Raw genomic sequence first — 18,789 nt, forward strand, 5'->3', positions numbered from 1 at the left:
CCCGCATCTCCAGGTAGGGCTAGGAGAGACTCCCTGTCTGAAATCCTGGAGAGCCGCTGCCAGTCAGTGTAGACAGCACTGAGCTAGATGGACCAATGGTCTGACTCGGTATAAGGCAACTTCCTGTGTTCAGATGCCTCTGACATAGTACCAGAGCAGAATCTAGCAAGGTAGGAACTAGAGCACCTTTCTTCTGGAGATGAAAGGACCATCAGTGTGCCTGGTGGAAGTTTCCCTTTGTTGGGTGGCAATGTGTGTCTGAGTTAGGGATGGAAAGACCTGCCCATCTTGGTTCTCTCCATCTTTCATTTTTCCAGTCTTAAATTCAGTTCTCCACATTTCTGCAGCAATTTGCAATTTTTTTTAAAAAAAATCCTCATGAAAATTCTCCAGCATTTTAGTGTGAATTTCTCCTAATAAACACATTTTTTGCAGGCAGTTTTGAGTAACGTACACATTTTTGCAAGCCATTTCTCATCCTATAATGAATTTTTGTATGTTACTTTCACTCCTATATACATTTTTATGCACACCTTCTCCTAACATATACATCTTTGAAACACTTTTGGTTGGCGAATTGCATTGCAAAATTTGAATAAGTGCGAATTTTGAAGGATTGCTGTGTTTCTGTTCTCATGTTGTTTTGGAAAGTGTGAATTTGATAGATTTGGCTTGAAATGCAAACTGAATTGAATTTCTCACCAGGCCTAGTCTGCATACTCAAGGTCCTCAATTATAACCAGGGCTCTGCGTGCCATCCACCAAAACATGAGAAATTCTGCGGCAAGGTAATCTGCAGCAAGAAAAGTCCAATTCTGTAGCCTGCATAAACTATGTAAATTAATTTTTAAAATTTATTTTATTCTGCTTCATTTAGCCTGCTTTTTAAAACAAACAAACCAACCCTCTTTTTTTTTTACACAAGCCTTCTGCTGCTGTTCAAGGAGAGGGACAAGAAGTTAAGACCACTTAGATCTTTGGCTTCAGAGATTCAGCAGACATAGCACATAAATGTTTGCAAGCTCCCAGACAACCCTGTAATGGCTAGAAAGGTGCTCTCCCCAGCCCCCCCCCCAAAATGGAAAGCTGAGATGCTCAGAAAACTGAATAGTACCCCACCATATTCTGAGTTTTCTATACTCCCATGGCATATACACTGCTGCATAGGACTGTAGATTCTCCATGTTCAAAAATAAACTAAAAATGATTATGCCAACCTATATTCTGTGTTCAGAAATGCTGAGGTCTACCAACTTGCATAAAAAAGTGGAAAGTGAACACATTCACATGCATTTTCATATTATATCTTACAAACAGAAGTGGATTGAGGCTTCAATTCCATTGCTGACTGTACATGTAACTTTTATCCTGGTTAAAACACACTTTTGTAAGTTTTGAGAGCGGAACTGTACATATATTATGGGAGACTCATGGCTGCTGCTGTAAAGAACAGCTATCCATCTCCTTCAGGGCTATAAAGAGATATCATAGCACTTTAAACAGTCATGGCTTCCCCCAAAGAATCCTGGGAACTGTCATTGGTTAAGGATGCTGGGAGTTGTAATTCCTAAAGTTCCTTGGAAGAGGGACTGATTGTTAAACCACTCTGGAAATGGTAACTATGTGAGGGGAATAAAGGCCTCCTAGCAACTTTCAGCACCCTTAAACAAACTATAGTTCCCAGGATTCTTTGGGGGAAGCCATGACTGTTTAAAGTGCTATGCTACTGCTTTCAGTAGGGTATTGTACTAAGAAGAGAATACACGACATAATCAGATTGCATCCCAAGTTTCTCCACTCCACTTCTCTGGGGCAGAGACCCCATATTTAAAGACAGTGGTGTCAGCAGTTACAAAATAAACCGCGATCCCCACCAGTAACTGGAAAGATGGCAGAGGCAAGGCTCTTAAGATGTAGTCTTAATTGAATCAGTGCCTCCCATTGAGTTTCTGTTGTCTTCCTCCTGACATTTTTGTCATATATATCTATGGTACGTTAGAAGGAGATACAATCGTGTGTCGAATAAATGCCAGCTGAAAGATGTTGGGAATTCCTTAATTAAATTATAGTTGCATCTTATTGACCTTGCCTTTGACATCTCTCCCATGATGCTTAGAATGACCCTCAAACAATGCAAAAACCTGCTAAGTCTGTTTACCAGAAGCAAAAGTGGGAGGAGTGCACACGACACAAGCAGCAACTTCTCTATAAAACCATCTTCAAGTCAGGGGAGGGGGGACAATGTCAACCTATCAGCATGGAAGGATCACCCACACAGCCTTGCAAATAAGTCCATAAGAATGACTAGCCTGCAAAAAATGTTTACTACCTTGCTAAGCAGTGGTGGCTGTGGCTCCATGTCAGTGGGGCAATGGAGTCAGCTCCAGGTTTTAGTATGAACTTTCAAGGAGATATCCAAGTTGCTTTGGCACCTTGAAAGTTTGAATTAAAACCTGGAGTGTATTTCACTGCCACACTGAAGTGAAGCTACCAGCCGTCAGTGCTGCTAAGGGGCTGGTACCTTGTGTTTCTGTGCTAGCTGCTGAGGAGGAAAGCCTCCTTCTCCAGCACCAGCATGGAAACATGGGCTATTAACCTCTTAGCAGTGGTGCCATCAGGGCTTCTGGACTTTGGGGGAGAAGTCCAGGGCCTCACTTGGTGGAATGAGCAGGAGGGTCCCCAGTTACAACAAGGCTGCCTTATCACAGTATGAAGCAAGTGAAATAATACACATTACTGTCTAAAGAGAGACCCCCTGCAACTCCAATCTAAAATTATCTGTCTGTATCACTGCCTCTTCAAGACTTCTACCAAGCAGGCTGGTGGAGGATAGATGGAACACTCCATCTCTGCTCTGCCAGACTGCTGCATTTCCATACTGGTTGTTGAGGGAAAAACTTCATATGTAGCACAGAAACAAAGTACAGTGGAGAAGGGGTGGAGGAATCTGTTCCTCCTTCATCAGCCCACTCACTCACCTGCATGAAATTCTTGGTCACCATAGATGACCAGGCAAATTGTCAAATGCAATGCTGCATCCATGACTACAAGAAGCCCTGTTTGGGCTCACCAGTCAGCAACGATATCCACTGGTATTATCCACACATTCTCGAACTTATCTTTATAAAAGTAAGGACTAGAAACTTTTTTAAAAAAATGACATCTCTGAATGCTAAATTCCATCCCAAATGTTGGGCTTTTTGTGGTGTGAGTGCCGAAGTGCTGAATACATAAAACCCTGATTATAATTCCATCTGAAAGGGAGTCTTTGAAGTCAGGGCGGTCTCAAGATACAATCAACAATAACAACTTCAGAACTAGGAAGAGCAAAAAAGAAAAAAGAAAATAGACATAAATAAGGAAAATTTCAAGTGCACAGTCCTTTCGTTCAACAAAGATACAGTTGAGAGATAACGTGTGTGGGTGGGTGGGTGGAGTAGAGGCAAAATGGGAGTCCTTAGCATGAGGGAAATCACCAGGAAAAGATTTTGTGAAAAGTACAAAAAAGAACGCTATTGATTTAAAGAGCTGCAGATGTTCCAAGCAATTATTTTTTCTAGAAGAAATATATACCCCACCCCAAATGAATGAAAAAACAATTACTGTCAAAACCAGGGAAACCTCTGGGTCAAAAAGAGATTAAAGCCAACTGTTCCCTCTTCTTACTTTCTGTCTGCAGACAACAGAAAGTCCCCTGGCAATAAACACCCTCAGAAGACGTCATTCTTACCCCTGTGTAATAAAGGGTGGAAATCTCATGCTTCAAAAATACTCAGCGGACTTGACTCAGTGACTTTAACAGTTCTTCCAAAGACTCTGGCATGCCATCGTGTCAAAGGGCTGTGCGTTCGACTCTCAGTACGGGCCCTCAGGCCACTTATGTGGACTATGCTTATACGACGTCAGCCTCTCTCATGATGCCCAAAAGGAGACCTGCTTCCTGCCTAGGCTGGGCTGAGTAACCTCACAATATCGCTTATAGTTTTCCTAGCCCCAGACTGTGAAAATGCCCCACAGGTCTGTCTGAAAGACTTTGGAGAGAAACATGAATTCTATTCACTTTGGAGATTCTCAGCCCAGCTTGAACTTTGCAAATTAAAAAAAAAAGAAAAAAGGAAGCCTCTAAATGTAGTCAACTGCTGAAACCCTTACTCCCAAACAACAGCAAAAGAAGGAATAAAAGTAATAATAAAAAATTAAAATAACAGGAACAACAAAACCCTTTGTGAAATCGTCATTCCGCGGTCTGTGCATTCAAAAGACGAAAGGTCCCATTGCCCAAGGAGGAAGGTGTTCCCATTCTATTTAAGTCGCAGAGGTGAGGGGTGGCGGGGAGCGATGTTTGCAGTCAACCCTTTAGAGCTCTGTGTCTTTTCAGTTGTGTTAAATAAGAAGTTCGACTGGAAGTGTCTGAGATGGAGTGTGAAGATAAATGGCTGTAGAAACAAATGCATATTTTTGTTTTCTTTTCTTTTTCTTCTATCCCTCACAGTGATGGGGTTCTTGATAAATTTCATTTATCTCTTTCTTCATCTTTTCCAGAAATCAGATCTCTCTTTCTCTCTCTCTTTCTCACTCTTTCTCCCCCTTTCTCAGATTCGTTCCTTTTCACCTGTTCCTTTCGTTCTTCTGCTTCATTTTTCCAGCAGCCCTAAATCTTAAACAGCAGAGTCACAAAGGCAGAAGACAGCAAGCCCAAGAAGAGGGGTGATTCCATGCTGGCCACTGCCATGTTGTCCAGAGAACCTGGTCCTGAGAGAAGGAGAATAGTTTGGTTTAATTGAGTGCTAGAAACCAAGTTGGGACTCTACTAGGGATTGGTGAATCTAATTTTGGGGTCACTCAATTTCTCATTTTTCCACGCTTTATTTAAATTCTCCACACCAGTTTGCATTTTTTTTTTAAAAAGTCTTCATGAAAACTCATCACCATTTTAGTATGAATTTCTCCTAATATACAGTTCTGTATGCATTTTTGCCTAATATACATACTTTTGCAAAGCAATTTTGCATAACATAATGCATTTTCCATGTTATTTTCATTAATATATTCATTTTTAATGCATGCTTTACCCCAGCAGATACATTTTTGTACACATTGCTTGGCTGCAAAACTGCATTGCAAAATTCAGAGAAGTGCGAATTTCAAAGGATGGCTGCATTTTCATTCGCGTATTGTTTTGGGAAGTGTGAATCTGGTAGCTTTGCCTTTAGATGTGCATTTAATCAAAGTGCCCCCCCATCCCCACACTTCTCACACATCCAGTTCAGGAGCCACAAGAGCCAACTGAGGGTGTAAGAAGCTACAGCCCGAATATTGCAAGAGTCAATGTAACACAACTATTGTGAGGAGTAGGAATGGAGCAAAAGTTCATGCGAGCCAAAAATGGGTCTGGACTTCTCTTGTGTTGCATGATCAAATGCTCCCAAGGACAGGGCCACTGATTTCGCTTGCACACTGCTTTTGGCGACACCAGGGCTTTTGTTGGCAACCGACTCACTTAAAATACATAATCTTTACGTACTTTACATAGTATATTAAAGTTTCTTTTGCAATCTCCATTTTTATTTTACATACTGCCTAAGTAGTTCTGTTTATTTTGTGTGTTCATATCAAACTGGTACAAATCTCTGCAGTTGCCAAGGGATGGCGGGTGGGATAGGGAAGGGAAGAGAAGACTCACTGATAAGCCGTAAGCTGACATTGAACGAGCCCAAGTTGTTGGAAGCCAGGCAGGTGTAGTTCCCATAATGCCGAGCAGTAACATTACTGAAGAGCAGCATGGAGCGAGTGCGCTCGTTCTGGATCTGCAATCCGTCCAACCCGCCAATTAGTCTGCTAGGAAGAGGGAGTGGAGGGAGACCACGGAAGGGTAACATTGTTAAAGCATCATGCCCTAAGTATACTCATGATAACAACGGAAAATAGTTGTGTGCAACTGATCTCATGTCCTGTCCCTGATTGTCCCTGATCAGCATTCCACTTCCTGGTCTCTTTGGGAGGGAGTTAGTACTTTGTTAAAGAGACAGAACCTTCTAGTGATGGTCCTGATTTAACTTTGGACAACTAGCTTATGACGACACTCATCCTTACAATCTTTCTTTCTTTCTTTCTTTCTTTCTTTCTTTCTTTCTTTCTTTCTTTCTTTCTTTCTTTCTTTCTTTCTTTCTTTCTTTCTTTCTTTCTTTCTTTCTGTTTGCACACAATCTCAGTCACCCCAGCCTCCCCCATCTATCAAAATCATTTTTTTTACATTTATTTTAAAAAGTAGAATTTGTACATATCCACCTATTCACTCCTCCTTTTCATTATTTGACCTTTTTTCCTCTTATTTTTCCCCCAAACTAAATTTACACATATCCCCCATTCCCCATTCACACACACTCATTTATTCAGGTAATTCCTTTTGTGTAGGCAGAAAGAGAGTTTTTGTTTTGTTTTGTTTTTAATTTGCACAATAATTTGCACAAGAGGGGAAGCAAAGGCAGAGGCGTCCTCATGGTGGGAGTACTGCACTCACTAGGACAGGGTTGTGGGCAGGACAAAGTGTGGCCATTGGGGGAACTCTGCCATCACTGCTCCAGAGCACTCCAGAGTACCCCAAAACCTGCCACTTCACCCTGCACCATCCCTGTCCTAATGAACACAGCACTGCTGCAGCCAGGAAAAAAAACACTGCCTCTGCTGACACCCCACCCCCCTCAGTCCACTGCTGAAAAGGATTTACGATGCAATCCAACACACGCTTACCTGGGAGTTGTAGTGCAGTGGAAAATTTTGATAGCCCCCACACCCCCGAGAAGCACCCATGATTCCAGCAGTGTGCACCATCATGCTGGGTGTTCATCTTTAAACCACAGTTTAGTTTACCTGTGGTTTAAAGTGACATGCAAACAAGGCCACAGAATAGTTAGCTGGCAAAGAGCGGGTGGGGAGTCTTGGGTTCACATCCCTGACCAGCCATGGGGCATCACTGAAATCCAGTGCAGAGTTACCTGGGACTAAGCTTCGTTGAACTCAGCAGTGCTTACTTCTGACTGCATAGGCTCAACACAATGTACTTCAGCCAGCTCAGCAACTAAGATCATCAGCCAGCTGGAACACAACATTCAGCTTTTACTTAGAAATGCAAACAGTCTTTCAAAGAAGTGTTTCCAGTTACCCTGGCAGCGTGGAGCACCATCAAAAGACAGAAGTATCTACCCTTCACTTGATTAATTTCCACATTTTCTGACTTCCTCTGTGCTAACTGTCACAAACTTGAAAGCTTTGTTTTCACCTCATTCACTTGCCAGAGCAAGTTCTTCTTGTTGTTATGTGCCTTCAAGTGGATTTCGACTTATGGCGACCCTATGAATCAGTGATCTCCAAGAGCATCTGTCACGAACCACCCTGTTCAGATCTTGTAAGTTCAGGTCTGTGGCTTCCTTTATGGAATCAATCCATCTCTTGTTTGGTCTTCCTCTTTTTCTACTCCCTTCTGTTTTTCCCTGCATGATTGCTTTTTTCTAGTGAATCATGTCTTCTCATTATGTGTTCAAAGTAGGATAACCTCAGTTTCATCATTTTAGCTTCTAGTGACAGTTCTGGTTTAAGGACAGTCCCATAATTTCTGTAGTGCTCTGGAAGATGTCATCATCTGTCCAACTCAGAAAACATCCCTGGAGCTGTATCCTCCCACCCTTGCCCTACTCCATTACGCCACAGTCTAGGAATAAGCCTCATTGAACACAATGGGACTTCTAAGTAAACCTGTATAACACTGCACTGTTAATCATGACTCCTTTTTGCTGGATTGCGCACATCATGAATGGTTTTACTAGGACGCTGGCATTCTGTCGACATCAGCATTTAATCTTTGTAGTGTACAGTTTTACTGCATTTTGATATTTTGTAGATTTTGACAGATGCCATCTCCTCTTAGAAAGAAACGTGTGATAAAAATTCAAGAACAGAAATGAAACAAAGTCTGAAAGGCCACTAGTGAAGGAGAGAGAGAGAGAGAGAGAGAGAGAGAGAGAGAGAGAGAGAGAGAAGGATGGTCTCACCTCCTATAATCTCTGGCTCCACCCCTAGTTGTATTTGGCCCTGTTCATCCCTGGAATTCAGCCCTCAAGAGATTGCCTTCAAGGGAATGCATCCCTGACAGAAAAATATTGCCCACTCCTGCTGTAAAATGAGACTGGGGACAGAAGAGAAATCAACCATCCTTGGGTTGGTTCTGCCTCCTTTTTGTGCTCCACCTGCTTTCCAGTGTCTAATCTAAAAGTAGTATCAGGCATGGTGCATGCTCATCACAGTTAAATCAGTTTGCTTCTTCTCTCTCTCCCACCCCCACCCCACCCAGAAGTTGCCAATGTGTTCTGGCAGATATAAGCGTGGATGAAAACATGGCACACACACAAAAAAAGGGAATCCTTACACCATTGCACAACTGCATTGCTTGATTTCCCCCCCCTTTTTTTTGCACCATGATTTATTCATGCATAAATAGAGATGAGCTCACACTGGTAACTTGAAAGAAGAAAAGAAAAGATACAAAGTGGAAACAGTGGCAAGCCATGCATACGGAGCAGTCTGAACCAAGTTGAGAAACCGAAAGGGGCAGGTTGCTCATGCGTCATTGGCGGTGCTCTGGAAACAGGGCCAGGTATTTCAAAAACCCTCAAATCCAGGAAGATATTTGAGTGGGGAGGGTTTCCCAAGCATCCCCAGAAATCCACCGGGAAGGGAGGTGGGTGGGGAGGCTGAATTTGCTGACGCAGACAAAGGGCTCCTTTGCCGTTTCCACACCTCCCAGTGCCACCTTCCCACAGCCCCAGTGGCTGTTAATCTCTGCTCACGCTTGTCAGACAGGCGATCCATCTTTAGTTGGAGCACAATCCCCACAGCGGCAGTAGATCTGGAGTCCCATCTCACCTGCCTCCCCTTCTCTTACACTGCAGTGTGTGTGTGAGAGAGAGACTGCGTGACAGGGATGTGCTAGAATTCCATCCAATTCAGACTTGGTACTGAATTTTCCATTATTCACCTATTCTCAATCGCTGAGGATTGGATGTTAATGTAGCAAAGTTCCACTGGTATTTTTGGAAATGGACTTTTTTAAAAAAAATAAAAAAATCTGCCTCTAAAATATCAATTTTGAGAATGATAAATTATTGATAATATTTTTAGAAGAAATATTCCCTCAAAATATCAATATTTCCTTAAAAGATATCAATATTAATATCAATGTTTTTTCCAAGTGGAAAAAAAAATAAAATCCTATTCTTTTGATACTGTTGTCCCTTGCAAAAAATAAATAAAATGGATTCTTCTAGTAGTGCATTGACCTAGTATACTATCCTGAGATAACACATGCTGCCTGAACTCACTTTCACCATAACTCTGTTTACATTCTGGTAATTTTGCCACTTTTTAAAGAAATGGGCAGAGGCTCAAACTGCTAAGAACAGAGAAGAACTTAACAGGTGCAGCTTTCCCTAGCATGAAAAGTGTCCCCTGTTAATTCCTGCCTGTTACAGATCTTTTCAAGAGGTGGAGCACATCAAAAGCGTGGCAACCCTACAATTCAAGGAATGAATCGATGCTACCAGCTACAACTGTGCGCCTGTTGAAGTATGTCCTTCTGCCTGATATGCTTCAGGTTAGGGTTAAATACCATGTAGAATCATATTACTTACCTGCAATAAACCAACCAACAAACACGATCAATGATCTCATAGAGGCTCTTGTTAACTTTTACGGACTCTTAAACAAAAATGTGTGGATGACCAAGCATACTCTGAAGCCATGTCTGGAATATTTACCATCCTAATTCTAAATAAAGAGATGGATGGATGGATAGATCAGTCCAGTCCCTGCTAATTTTACTTGTGTTCATTCATAAATCCATTCCATCCCATTTCTGCCTTCATCTGCATTTTTTTTTAAAAAAGATCTGTATAGAAATTTGAATCCAAAAATATATTTTGTCACAAATTCCTCAGCTATCCCTACTTAGATGTGCTCTACCAATGGTTACTCAGCAGCAGAGGACAGAGGCCTTCTGTACATGCTCAAAGGCACCTTTGTCTCTGATATTACTTCAGACTTTTCAAGGAAGAGATTGGGAGTGAAAAATATTCCTGGGCTGAGGACAAACTACACTGTGGGGGGAGGGAACTGGATTCCGCTCGTGGGCCCATATCCAGACCTCCTGTAACCACCACAACCCACTTACAGGTGGGCAGAAGTGCCCACCTGTCAATCACTAGCTGTCACCATGATGAAGTGACGTGTTCTTCTTCTTTGGCTGCTTGGTTTGATTTCAAACATGAGGCCAAATGAAGCATTTCCGTTTACACTTCCTTTGTCCACCTGGGCCGCATGTAAACCGGGATGGCAAACAAGAGAGGTCCATATGCTGCTACTGATCAGCTGATCAACAGCTGGTGCAAACCTTACTTCCTTTGCCTGCGTGGTTTGAAAGCAAACCGTGCAGGCAAAGGAAGCATTGCCCTGCATGGCTTGCTGTAAATGCCGATCAGCTGACCTTGCACTTACAGCAAGCCCCACTTTTGGCAATCTCAGTTGGGAAGACCACAGTGCAGCATATCCCAGAGGGGGTTGACAGCAAGCTCTGCTTGCCAAGAAACAATCAGGAGAGCACTTTAAAGCTCCCGCTTGTTTCTTTGCAACCACGTCTTTACTGCCCCACACCTTGCATCACCTGTGATGTCAGATGTAGGCAAATGGCCGTGGTTTGGGAGAAAATGGCCTTGCCGGCCAAATCAAGACCCCTACCAAATCTAATCTGCCCCATGGGCCACAGTTCCCCCATCACTTACTTACACATTATGCAGGAGCTCTGCAGGTAGATCTCCCAGTGTTTTGTTATTATTTAAAAGTGGCCAAGGACAGGGAACACCTCATTTGCTTGGATCAGAGATGTCAGGAGAAGGAGTGTTCTCCACCCCACCCCCACCCCATACCATTTTCCATATCCAAATCACTTCCCCAAATCTGCTATTAGTCCCACAGGAGAAGAAATCCAGGGAAAGAAATCCAAGCATGAATAAGTGGACGAAGATTCTGGCCTAGAGCATGACAGTTTCCTAAATTATTTTGCTGTTTGTCTCTGTGGTTAGACAGTGTAATGGAGGGGGCAATTTAGATCTGGAAAAATGTGGGAAAGGGTTAAAAATGACATTGTAAAGTCAGAGAGCAGGGTAGGCCTTATACACTATCTAGTCCACCCCTTTGCTTGTGGTAAATCCAGCGAGAGCATTATTATTGTTGTTGTTGTTTGATTTATATCCCTCCCTTCCTCCGGGCAGGAGCCCAGCCTCTGCTTAAAGACAGAGTGGGAGGAAGAGACCACAACCCCTGTAGGAAACGGGTTCCATGATCAAACTGCTCTTAAAGTCAAGAGATTTCTCCTAACGATCAACCAAACATATAAGAACACAAGAAGAGCCTGCTGGATTAAGCCAGTGACCCATCTAATTCAGCATCCTGTTCTCACAGAAGCCAACAAGAAGCCCCAATGGGAAGCCCACAAGTAGGACCAGAGCGCTACAGCACTCTCCCCTCCTGTGGTTTCCAGCAAGTGGCATTCAGAAACATACTGCCTCCGACAGCGGAGGTAGAAATCTAGTTCTGTACTCTGGGGCAGCAGATAATAGTTCTCCTTCTTCCATGTGGCGGCCTCTCAGGTTAAACATCCCCCTCCTTCGATGCCACTGCTTTGATCAAATTTGGAGCCCACTGTGGCTGCTTTTTAAGTAAAAGAAAAAAATATTGGGAGATGTGGTCATGGAGTGTGCAATTTGGTCCTTAACCAGAGCTCAGATTAAGCCCTGATTGCTTGTTAATCAAACAGAACTTCACGATTTTATGACTTCTAGCTATGTGATTGCATAAACCCCACTCCACATTGCCTTTTACTAACAGCTATCAAATCACTGCTTTTTATGTCCCTGTGTTCCTGGGTGGCTTCGTCCCCCCTCACACATTTTTTGCATCTGATGTTCAGTGCATCCACAGTTCTGTCATTGTTTCCTAATAAAATAAGATAAAAAGTAGACATTTCTTTGCACTGAACAGTTCTAACCATAAACAACCCCCCTGAGACGCAAGAGGTTTGAACCATGAACTGTTATCACCAAGCTAGCACGGAAACACTGAACAGAAACAACTAGGAGGCTGATCCGGAGATAACTGCAACTCATCTTGTCAGGTATCAATCCCTGCAAAACTGGAACTCGCCTCCCCAAAAAAGAGGCCTCAGCTGTTCAGCTAAGCACAGAAGGCTAGGAAATCTCTCCGCTCCACTCATTCCTGCTTCCTTTCTTCAGGGGCTCTCTGTCCTGCCTGATATTTACTCCTTCCTACCCAGTTGCCAAATTATTGCAAACACATATATAAAAAAAGTGCATACAGCCATACTACCCTGAACACACCCGATCTCGTCTGATCTCGGAAGCTAAGCAGGGTCAGGCCTGGTTAGTACTTGGATGAGAGACCGCCTGGGAATACCGGGTGCCATAGGCTTAGAGGAAGGCAATGGTAAACCACCACTGAATACCTCTTACCATGAAAACCCTATGAATATATCAAAAAAAAGATTCATAAGCGTCGCCATAAATTGTAACTGACTTCAAGGCATATAACAACAATTAAAAAAAAGCAAGAGTGTAGAAATTATAACAGTGTACCTCCATCAGGAGTAGTGTTACCAGGTTGCAACTTGGAGATTTCTCTTATAATATTATAGCAATTGCTGATGATGAAATGAACATGGGTTCTCACAGTTGCCTCCTCCTGCCCCTCCCCCACAATAGCAGGCACAGCATGGCTGGTGCCCATTGGGACTTGCAGGGCAGAAGGCAAGGAGCCCAGCACTAGGTGGAGCTAGAGCAATGACAGGCAGAGCCCACTAACTCTAGTTTTGTCCCCACCCTCCTCCCTGCTGAGTTCAACAAAGGCAGCAGCAAGCTACAATTCCCAGAGCAGTTGAACAATCCATCTCTTACTCTTTGCTTTTGGGGGAGCCAAGTCCCAGCAATGTGTCTATGTCTCAAGCATCCTACAAGCCAATCAGCATGAAAGGGGAGTGTGTTGGCTACTGAGAAGAGTCTTCTAACATGCTTCCTTGTCCTTTCCTGCTGATTGGAGCCAATCAAAAGATGTTTTGCTTTAATATGTTTTTAAAAGTGGTGTGTGTGTGTGTGTGTGTGTGTGTGTGTGTGTGTGTGTGAGAGAGAGAGAGAGAGAGAGAGAGAGAGAGAGAGACTATGCACCCAGCAGTTTAAATGTTTGTGTTTATTGCTGTTGAGATTTCTGAGTCAGTTATGCAGGCCCCAATAAGTGTCAACTGCAAGCAAGTCTCTGTTAGTTCCTACTTTAAAAAGCCAAGACAAGATGTGGAGGGTGAGAATTCTGTAACTGTAGAAGAGACAGTGAATCCTGTTGATAACTTCCTATCTACATCATCAAGCAGTTTGGTAGCAGCAGGAGATAAACATGTAGACACTGTATTCAGTAATTCAAGCAATATCTCTGTCCGTGAGAAAGGACAGTCAAATGGTGACACTGACAGAGAAGCAGAAAGCAGTATTCAAGCCTGGCCAGATTATTCTATAATTTTAGAAGGTTGTATAATTTTAGATTGAGGCATGGCTTTGACTATCATGAAGGGACCCTGCACTTCTGAATTTGTCACTACACTTCTGCGCACATGTACATGCATGAGCACACACACACACACACACAAAGTGAACACAACCCACTAATTGTGCATTAGGTCCTGCTAGGGACACAGCCCCCGTCTTTTGTAGGCGATCAAGCCACAAGGTTTATCAAGGTCCCTGGGGGATGGAGCGCTATGCATGACTGACAGGCTGCGTTCTGCTTGGTAGGTTACAAATTAATCTGTGTTAAATGATCATGAGTACGTGTTGTGAATTTGTTTAATATGATTGCTGTTTGGAAGATTAAAGCATGAGATGCTGCCCAACTAATGAGACACATGGCAAAGTTATACAGGAAAGAGCTGCCTTCTACTAGGTTGGATGCAGTAGTGTAGTGGCAAATTCAAAAGTGCAGAAGGGACCCTTCATGATAGTCACACCACACTCCTTCACAGCCACACCCCCTTTTCTACTTTCCCCTGTCTTCCTTGCTCTTTTTGTCATCTTGCAAGTCCACACTCCACTACAACAGACATCCCTAGGAGTCAATCAGCATGAAAGGGGGGTAGCGTGTTACTTAATGAGAAGAGTCTTCTCAGTGGCTGACTCACCTCCTTTCAGTCAGATTGGCTCCAATCAGCATGAAGGCCGACTCTTCTCAGTGGCTCACATGCTCCCTTTTCATGCTGATTGGCTCATACATATGGGCCTGGCTGGGACCCTTCTGACAAATAAATAATAGGACTATGACCCCTGCTACTCTGGACGACTACACCACTGGCTGGATGATTCATCTGTCTATCTCATTCTGATGGGCCACGATTCTCCAAGATCTCAGGCAGAGAAGGGTTGTTCCCGTTCCCTGCCACCTCAAACCTTTTCACAGAGATTGAACACAGGCAACGGTGTTTCACCGCTGACTTGCAAGTGCTCTCCACGGTCTTATTAAACTATCCTTGGTAATTTATTTTGTTAAATATTAGATTTGGGAGGAGGGCAAAGAAAGAGACTATATAGTAATGACTAGCTTCTGGATGGAAACTAGGTCAAGAAGTCCAGCAGCCAGACTGAGCTGGAGAATTGGGGTGTCTCAGCTACAATGTTGTCATGCCAAGAAATGGCTTCCACAGAGAATCCAGGGGACTGCAGCATGCCGAAGGTTGCTGAGGATTCTCTGTCCTACACACACACACACACACACATACACACAGAGTGGCGTGGTCTGCACCTGCAGCACAATGAAGTGCGGATGCGGTGGTAGCCTTTTGAAGTTACAGAATGGACTGTACCACTTCACATGGCAGGAGAGAGGCATAATGTTTTTAATGCTACTCTTCCAAAATAACAATAACAACAACAACAATAACAACAATAGCAGCAGCAGCAGCAACAACAACAGCAATCTACAAGTAGAAAACTGGCCTACGAATATGAAGAGAGCAGGCTTTTAGGTTCTGCTAGGTCTCTGTTTTTTTACTTCCAAGGATTTTAAAGTTGTTGTTATTGTTGGTGTTTTGCACATGGAAGAACATTCAAACGTGGCACCAGCACCCCCACCCCCACTTGCAGTAGTTCAGTCCACATTATCACCTGTTCTACTGCATGTGTGGAAGGGCTGACTTGATCATTAAATCCCTACACAGCTCAGGGCCACCATACCTCACAGACCATCTCTCCCCATATGAATCAACCAGGGCCCTCCACTTTATCAGAAGCCCTTCACTGTGCCCAACCTGAAGAAGGTGTGGAGGGTGGCTACACAAGGAAAGGCCTTCTCAGTGCTGCTCCCCTTTCCCTCGCTGGCCTGTGGAATGCTCTCTCCAGGGAGATGCACCTGGTACCGCTATTGTCAGTCTTTAGGTGCCAGGTGAGCACCTTTCTGTTCTCTCAGGCTTTTGGTAATGAAGTGGCTTTCCACAATGGCGCTAGTCTTTTATTTATTTATTTATTAAATTTATTAGTCACCCATCTGGCTGGTTATCCAGCCACTCTGGGCGACGTACAACATAAAAACATACAAATTACATTAGAGCGCTCAGGGGTAGGACCTGTCCTTATAAATATGTAATTGAATGAGCATCTTGTGTATATTGTATTGTACACTGTTTTACATTTGTTCTGGTTTTGAATTGCTTTTATTTGTTGTATTTTAAGTTGATTTGAGAGTTTTTCTTTGGTATAAAAAAGATAAAGGTGTCCCCGCACTTGTAGTGCGAGTCGTTTCCGACTCTTAGGGTGACGTCTTGCGACATTTACTAGGCAGACCGTATATATGGGGTGAGATTGCCAGTTCCCCCCTGGTCTTTCTTTTACCGACCATGGATGGATGGAAGGCTGAGTGGACCTCGACCCCTTTTACCAGAGATTTGACTTCCTCCTTCTGTTGGAATCGAACTCCGGCCGTGAGCAGAGCTTCGGCTGCGTTACCGCCACTTACCACTCTGCGCCACTAAAGTGACAGATAAATGTAAATAGTAGTTGTGATAGTAGCAGCAGCAGTAATAATAATAGTAATAACCACACCAGTTCTGTCCCAGAGTCTTCTGGGGGAGAAGAAATGGCTGCTGTCAACAGCTTCTTAGCTGCTTATGCCTGGTCAGGCTATTTGCACATCTACCTTCAGGCAGCAACTCTCCAAGGACTTAGGCAAGGAGGGGTCTTTCCTGTCACTTGCTGGCTGATCCTTTCAACTTGGAGATGTGAGAGATTGGACCTAGGACCTCCTTGTTGCAAAGCAGGTGCTCTACTACTATGCTGTGATCCCCCTCCCAAATGTATTGGCAGGACATCATTGTTACTGCCAGGGTTGTGATTGTGGGGGGGTCTCAGAGGATCATAGACCCTTTACTTTTTTGGGAGCAGGTTCCAGCAGGGTCCCTATGTCTCCAGCATCCTAGAAGCCAATTATCATGAAAGGAGAGTGTGTTAGCCACCGAGAAGAGTCTTCTAACATGCTTCCTTGTCCTTTCCTGCTGATTGGAGCCAACCAGTGTGAAAGGAGGTAAGTCAGCCACTGAGAAGACTCTTTGCAATAGCGAACACTCTCCTTTTTCATTTTTGTCGGTTCCTAGGCATTAACAAGGATCTCATTTTCAACACCGCAGCAAAAAAAGTGGGGAGTGGCCTTGGCTATAGCTAACATGAAGGGAGCCTGCACTTCTGAATGTGCTACTGTGCTACTGGTTACTGCTCACTGGCAATGGCCAAGAAGTGGGCAGGAGAACGACTTACTGTTTGTCATCTTTGAACCACTGGAATTCAGCAGGAGGCACAGCCATGGCCTCACAGCGCAGCAGGGCTGTCTTTCCCATTGGAGGGTGTGAGTCCTTTACATCCGTGATGGTTGGAGGGTCTGGGAAGAGACAACAATTAAAGGGAGAGGCATAGTCATGATGTGGAATCTTAACTGTTTCTTAGCTGATGGTATCCAGTTGCCAATCTCTGGTAGAGATGCTGGGTGACTTTCTTCCAAGCCAGGCTTGGGGAAAAAATTCAGGGGATAGTAAAGCTTTACAAGCCCCAGAAATTCTTCTCTGGCTTGCATAAAAATCTGAGCCAGAGAAGAATTGCATAAAAATCTGAGCCGGAGACGAATTTGCAGCTCCCTCTGTCATAGGAACATAGGAAGCTGTCAGACCGTTGGTCCATCTATCTCAGTATTGTCTACACTGACGGGCAGCAGCTCTTCAGGGTTTCCTACCTAGAGGTAGGACCTGCTGAACCTGGATCTGCTGCATGCAAAGCAGATGCTCCACAATTGAGCTACAGCCCCTCCCTAGTGCCTGGCATCCTCCTCCAAAAGAAGGAGTCTTTGGGAGAACTATGTGTCCCATAGTTACCTCTGCCGTGGCGGCACACTGTTCGCCATTGTGGTGGGATGATAGAGAGCAGGAAGTAGAAAAAGTCCTCCTTCCCTCTGTTCTCCCCATGTACCTTTGGTACTGCTCCCACTATTGATGATTTAAGGGAAGGGAAAGTGGGAGACTATCTGAGGGTTGCAAGGATGCATTTAGAAATGAAGGAGGGCACTGGAGATCCCTTGAACTGGCTTGTAAAATCACCTGAGATCTTCTGGTATGGGGGAGAGGAGGAGCTTGGATAATCTCTGAGTTAAACTGAGGTGAGCTTCAGAGAGCTAACCCACCTCCAGTTTACTGAGACTTTCCAAGTGACCCTCTGAGCCTCGGCCTCTTCTGCTATTGCCTTGTCCCGGTATCTTTTTCTCCCTCTCTCTGATTCGCGGTGGTGTCTGCCAGTCTCATCCCTGCATTACTGCCCCTTAGCTAACTGCATATGTGTGCCTGTGCTGACAGTATCATAAAGGCCTCTGTTGGGAGAGAAAGCAAAAAAAAAAAAAGTGATGGTGCTAAGCATATGACTCCACTGCACCAGAGTCCGCGCCATCTTCCTTTAGCCTTTCAAGCCATCAATTCAAGAGTATGGCCAGTATTTCGAAAGCGTTGAAGAATCTGGGCCTTACACATCTTAAAGGCCGTCTCTTTCCCTGCCATTAAAAATGGCACCCCCTACCTGCAGTCTGTAGTATTACAGTCTGTTCTGCCATATCATTCTGCTGTAATGTGTAAACCAGCCCCCAACTTGTATGTTGCGGACAGGTTGTGTGAATTGGCCAGGAATGCCTCAGAGAGATGAGGGGGATACTTGTATTCTCCCTCCTCCTGGTTTGGGGCTGGCAGCAGTTTGGAGATGATTTAGAGTAAGGGGTGGGGTGGGGTGATACGGTGGAGAAAGATTAAGCAACCTCCCTCCCTGAGCACCATTTCTTTCTGCTGAAATTTGGAGCTCCCAGTGGCTGAATAAAAGGGGGGGAAAGTCAATATTCAGTCAAGAATCTCTAACGAGAGATCTAGATTCCATCTGCACTATACATTTAAAGCTGTTTCATACCACATTAAACAGTCATAGCTTTCCCCAAAGAATCCTACTCCTCTCACAGAGCTGCAATTCTCAGAATGGTTTAACAATCAATCCCTCTTCCCAGGGAGCTCCAGGAATTGGAGTTCTGAGAGGGGAGGAGGAGTCTCCTAACCATTCTCAGCACCCTTAACAAACTAAAGTTCCCAGGATTCTTTGGGAGAAGCCATGGCTGTTTAAA

The 18,789-nt window shown here is 44.0% G+C and overlaps 1 protein-coding gene and 1 non-coding gene across 2 annotated transcripts in view; one reads left to right on the forward strand and one right to left on the reverse strand.

The window, feature by feature from the left end:
* Nucleotides 1–2,496: 2,496 nt before the first annotated feature.
* The window catches only part of IGLON5 (IgLON family member 5), a 42,113-nt gene continuing 25,820 nt past the window's right edge, over nt 2,497–18,789 (reverse strand). The window contains exons 7-9 of the mRNA XM_061597734.1: nt 16,905–17,025; nt 5,684–5,838; nt 2,497–4,752 (exon numbers count right to left, since the gene is read on the reverse strand). Coding sequence (XP_061453718.1) covers nt 4,652–4,752; nt 5,684–5,838; nt 16,905–17,025 — 377 coding nt within the window. The 3' untranslated portion in view covers nt 2,497–4,651. The remainder of the gene's footprint in view (nt 4,753–5,683; nt 5,839–16,904; nt 17,026–18,789) is intronic.
* LOC133371087 (5S ribosomal RNA) lies at nt 12,416–12,534 on the forward strand. The gene has a single exon (XR_009759258.1). It is a non-coding gene; the product is annotated as a 5S ribosomal RNA (ribosomal RNA).

This window comes from Rhineura floridana, chromosome 15 (assembly GCF_030035675.1).
Source record: "Rhineura floridana isolate rRhiFlo1 chromosome 15, rRhiFlo1.hap2, whole genome shotgun sequence".
In the NCBI taxonomy this organism is placed as follows: domain Eukaryota; kingdom Metazoa; phylum Chordata; class Lepidosauria; order Squamata; family Rhineuridae; genus Rhineura; species Rhineura floridana.